The sequence below is a fragment of the Salvia miltiorrhiza genome, chromosome 3 (assembly GCF_028751815.1).
Source record: "Salvia miltiorrhiza cultivar Shanhuang (shh) chromosome 3, IMPLAD_Smil_shh, whole genome shotgun sequence".
Classification (NCBI taxonomy): domain Eukaryota; kingdom Viridiplantae; phylum Streptophyta; class Magnoliopsida; order Lamiales; family Lamiaceae; genus Salvia; species Salvia miltiorrhiza.
In genome coordinates, this window is record NC_080389.1 from 58,928,808 (window position 1) to 58,933,493 (window position 4,686).

The following is a 4,686-nucleotide window of genomic DNA, read 5'->3' on the forward strand; positions in this document are numbered from 1 at the left end:
ATATAAATTATTAATTAAAATCAACCATCTAGGGGTTGGACTCGACTAGATAGCTACGATAGACATTTGAATTTTTATCTCATTAAACCATTAATTTATCTCCATTTTAGTTATCTTTTCCTTTTTAGTTCTAACAATTACAGCGATACAGAAAAAGTTCTTCATCTTTACATAATTTTACTTTTCCTTTTTCTGTTTTTTCTTTTTTTAAAAAAAATTTGGAAATATTGTAAACTATTTAATTGTATAAGAACATGAAAGACGTAACACGTCACGAGAACCAACCTAACCTTTTCACGAGATTTTTTTGCATCTTCTCGCTAATAATGGAGAATTCTAAACAAATATAAAATACTCTGTTTTAAATATCCGAGGCAGCTATTTAAAGAATGAAAATTAAATAATTACGAAATTTGAACAAGAAAAATATTAAAAGTTGCAGACACCCGCATATAACCACTTTTTATTCTGTTGGTTCTTGCTGGTGCGACATCGTGACCCTAGGAGGATTTGTACGTTTTGTTTAAAGTTAAAAATCTATTTCGGAGTGTACGATGTTAATGCTTCTTTGTTTATTTGAGTATTTGTAATTTTGAAAAATCGTTGACGTGCGGCGTCTCCATCCATTGGCGGTTTGCACCGAGTTTCTTTCCAAACTTTCAAACCTCACTCTTGAAAATACTCCCTTTTCTAGATTCCTTCGCGATCGACTACAGTTGATCGTTTCTTTTTTACTTTTTTCTTTTCTTCTTCTTGTTTTTCTCTGTTCGCAGTCATCTGTAATTTGTTCTTATTCCTTTTCTTGGTTGTTTCGCCACCACTTCTCCACGTCTCTCCCTCTCTCGGAGCAAATAAGATTGGTTTTTGCAGCGGTAGGGGAGATGGGATTGCTGAGCAGTTTGCTGGGAATGATTGGTTTTGGGATTGGGCTGCCGATTGGTCTCTTTATTGGTTTTTATTTGTTCGTTTACTCTGAATCCCAAGATGTTGAGGTAATCCATCATCTCCAAATGTTGTTCACTTCTGTGTGTGTGTGTGTGTGTGTTTCTACTGTTGCATTGAGACTATATGCGATGAGGGGGAAATTTTGGGAATGTTGAGCAATGTATTTCTTTCTGCTTCCTGATTTCTGTTTTTATGTGTGTGTGTGCGTGCGTGTTTTAGTCGGTTGATTGATTAGAACGTGATGTTTAGTTTTTATACATTCTTCAGAGTTATATTCACTAGTGTGTGTGTGTGTTCAATCACTTGGTTGATCGATGAGGGATTCTTGGTTTTGGCATCATTTTGTGATTTAAATGCAATGTTCCAATTGAATCCCTTGATCACAGGGTCACATGAGATTCAAAAGGGTTTTTGGAAGAAATGTTTAGGGTTGTAGATGTCATCAACTATGCAATTTCTGTGTGTTTTCTGTTTTCTCCATGGACTACTATACGAGTATAGGAAGGCCAAGCAAAGATTATTGAATGAATGAAGGATTAGTCTTCAATGTTTAAATTTCCAATTATTTGGTATCATTGTTGATCATCTTAGGAGCAATGGAAGATTGTGTTAATTTCTCAGATGAAGGGAAATTTTCCTGATGAAAGTTGAAAAATTAATTAGTTGTGTTTCTTCATTCCTCGTGTACTATTTTAGGCTTCTTCGCGTTATAAGTAGCTCTATATGCCAGCAAAATACTTGATGTTAGAAAGTTAGAATCCTTTCTGTTTGTTGATACACTTCAAATGTGGAATTAGATGCTTTCTGTTGATTATGTATCAATTGTTTATGATTTTACTGGAAACGTGCTCTGACTAGTTTTGAAGCGACTCTAGGATCTGGAGACTCGGCCACTCAATGAGCTCGATACTGTTGCATTGGAAGACCTTATGCCCGAGATTCCCCTGTGGGTGAAAAGTCCTGACTACGACCGGGTAAATATCATCGGGTGCAGTATATTCAGAAAGAAATACATATCTAATTGTAGCAAATGCTATTGAAAAATATTTTGAATCTGCAGGTAGATTGGTTGAACAAATTTATATCACATATGTGGCCTTTCATGGAGAAGGTACTTTTTAAAACTTGTTATATACATAATGAATCAAGAAACCGGTTTTTTCACTGATAAACGGTGTGCAGGCAATCTGCAACACAATTAGAAGCACGGCAGAACCGATTTTTGCAGAGTACATAGGGCAATTTAAGATAGAAGCCATTGAGTTCAAGAATCTAAGCCTTGGTAATCTTCCACCAACAGTTCATGGTGAGCTTTTCTCCTTCTCGATTATTTCTTGAACTGTATGTCCTCCAGCTTTAGATGTAGAGCGCGCTTTAAAGTACACTCAACAGAATGTCTTGATGTTCCTTGGCAGGTCTTAAAGTCTCTGAGACGAACGAGAGGGAACTAGTGATGGAGCCAGCTATCAGATGGGCTGGCAATCCAAATATAATCGTTGCAGTTACTATTTCGTCTGTACAAGTGACAATTCAGGTAAAAATCGAGTCTCCTCAAATGAAGAACTACGTTTGTTAAGTTCATATCAAGAAAGTAAAGTTTTCCATTGATTGCCTCCAAACATTTGCAGTTAGTTGATTTGCAAGTTTTTGCTATGCCTCGAGTAACCTTGAAACCGCTCGTGCCTACAATTCCATGTTTTGCAAACATAGTGGTGTCACTTTTGGAGAAGGTATCTTGATGCAAAGTTTAGCTATATGCATCCCCCCCCCTTTTGTCAATTGATAGTTTGTTTTACAGCCGCATATAGACTTTGGAGTGAAGGTCTTGGGAGGCGACGTGATGTCTATTCCTGGCCTATATCGATATGTTCAGGTAGAAAACAATCTCTAAACTTCTTCTTCAACTCTTTAACTTGATTGATAAACTTGTGTGTCATCATTTAATCTTGACAGGAAAGGATTAAAAAAGAAGTTGCTAGTCTTTACCTTTGGCCAAAATCTCTTGAGATACCGATTCTTGATGCTTCAACGTGAGTCACTCGTTTGCTTTGAGCATAGAATGTTTCCATAATCCTATTATGAAACTAAAATTGTCCATCTCCATTCTAGGGTGGCCGTGAAGAAGCCCGTTGGGATCCTGCATGTGAGAGTTATACGTGCAACAAAGCTTCTGAAGATGGATCTACTCGGCTTGTCCGATCCATATGTCAAGCTGAACCTCAGCGGAGAGAAGCATCCGTCCAAGAAAACTTCGGTCAAGAAAAAGACCTTGAATCCCGAGTGGAACGAGGAATTCAAGCTCTCGGTCAAGGATCCTCAATCTCAGATGCTTCACATAAATGTCTATGATTGGGACAAGGTAGTGATCTGCATTTTTTGTATGAAAACAGACGCGTCTTGCTCGTTGTTTTCTGTGTACAAATCTTGTGTCATGGACTCATGGCATTTGTAACAGGTAGGGTCACATGATAGGCTGGGGACTCAAGTTTTCCCTCTGAAAATGCTGATGCCAAACGAGGCGAAACAGGTGACCCTCGACTTGTTGAAGGACACGGGCATCTCTGATGTTAACAAGAAGCAGAGAGGGCAGCTGTTTCTCGAGCTCACATATGCTCCGTTTAGAGAAGACAACGACAGTTTCAGTGGGATTCTCGACGGGTATAGTAGGAAAGACAGCGTGATGGATAGGGCTCTGAGCAACATAAGCACGACGGGTGCTGCAGGTCTGCTCCTAGTGACCGTGCAAGGCGCACAGGATGTGGAAGGATCGCGCCACAACAATCCATACGCGTTGATCATCTTTAGAGGCGAAACAAAGAAATCAAAGGTAGTCTTTCATCTCTGTCACAACACTTTGTATGTCTTTTTTTGCGTGATGAAATGAGGGAAATCGGTGGTTTATATAGATGATGAGGAAGACGCGAAACCCTATGTGGAACGAGGAGTTCCAATTCTTGCTAGAAGAGCCTCCGTTGCAAGACAAGATCCATGTGAAGGTCATGAGCAAACGAACGAGCCTCAGCTTCCACTTCAAGGTATGGCTTTTGCTTTGATTCTTGACTTCTTGAGGTAGCTAACTCTTCTCTGTCTCCGACGTAGGAATCTTTGGGACATGTCGATATTAACCTTGCTGATGTCGTGCACAACGGGCGTATCAACCAGAAGTTTCATTTGATCGATTCGAGGAACGGAGTGATACACATTGAGTTGAGGTGGAAAACCATATGAGGAAAGGTTGATGAAGATCATGCACAGTGGCAGATGAGGGATATAATATGAATACTGTATACAGATCTTGGAGGGTAAAATAGTCATTTCAGTCTTGTCGTTTAAAAGTTTGGCACCAAACAATTCTTTTGTGAACATAAATAAATTGAAATGACAAAATATAAATTTATTCATATTACAAAACGTGTGGAACTAAAATTGACTGCACACTTTCTCTCAAAAATAAAAAATAAAAAAAATTGACTGCACATACAAATTTGGACAGGGGTATAAATGGTAACCCCAACTTTTCAAGGTCATTTAAAACACAAAAGTTGGTGCTTAAATATGCATTTTGGGCCCATAAATTTGGCCAGAAAAATATGAAAAGAAGTGAAGCCCAGCCCAATGATCAAAACATGAATATCTAAAATTTCAACGGCCAATGTCTTGAGTTAAACAAACAAGCCCACGCTTGTTTGGAACAAAGAAAAAAGAATCCAATTATATTATCAAAAGAACTGAAAACCCAAA

At 38.4% G+C, this 4,686-nt stretch overlaps 1 protein-coding gene across 2 annotated transcripts; it reads left to right on the forward strand.

Annotated features, from left to right (window-relative positions):
- Window positions 1-389: 389 nt before the first annotated feature.
- On the forward strand, window positions 390-4,356 carry LOC131014846 (synaptotagmin-3). 2 transcript variants are annotated; one of them, XM_057942963.1, is made up of 12 exons: window positions 390-992; window positions 1,804-1,919; window positions 2,006-2,056; window positions 2,128-2,251; window positions 2,361-2,479; window positions 2,574-2,675; window positions 2,744-2,818; window positions 2,899-2,975; window positions 3,055-3,304; window positions 3,401-3,772; window positions 3,852-3,980; window positions 4,045-4,356. In XM_057942963.1, the coding sequence occupies exons 2-12, from the start codon at window positions 1,875-1,877 to the stop codon at window positions 4,171-4,173; spliced, it is 1,473 nt and encodes a 490-aa protein (XP_057798946.1). In that variant the 5' UTR covers window positions 390-992; window positions 1,804-1,874; the 3' UTR covers window positions 4,174-4,356. The 2 variants fall into 2 exon arrangements, with proteins under 2 accessions (XP_057798946.1, XP_057798945.1); XM_057942962.1 differs by having other exon boundaries at window positions 1,821-1,919.
- The last annotated feature ends 330 nt before the right edge of the window (window positions 4,357-4,686 follow it).

Coding starts and splice junctions, on each gene's coding strand:
- LOC131014846 (XM_057942962.1), top strand. CDS start 882: ATGGGATTGCTGAGCAGTTTGCTGGGAATGATTGGTTTTGGGATTGGG. Junction 2,057..2,127: donor TGTGGCCTTTCATGGAGAAG/GTACTTTTTAAA, acceptor AACGGTGTGCAG/GCAATCTGCAACACAATTAG. Junction 3,305..3,400: donor ATGTCTATGATTGGGACAAG/GTAGTGATCTGC, acceptor CATTTGTAACAG/GTAGGGTCACATGATAGGCT.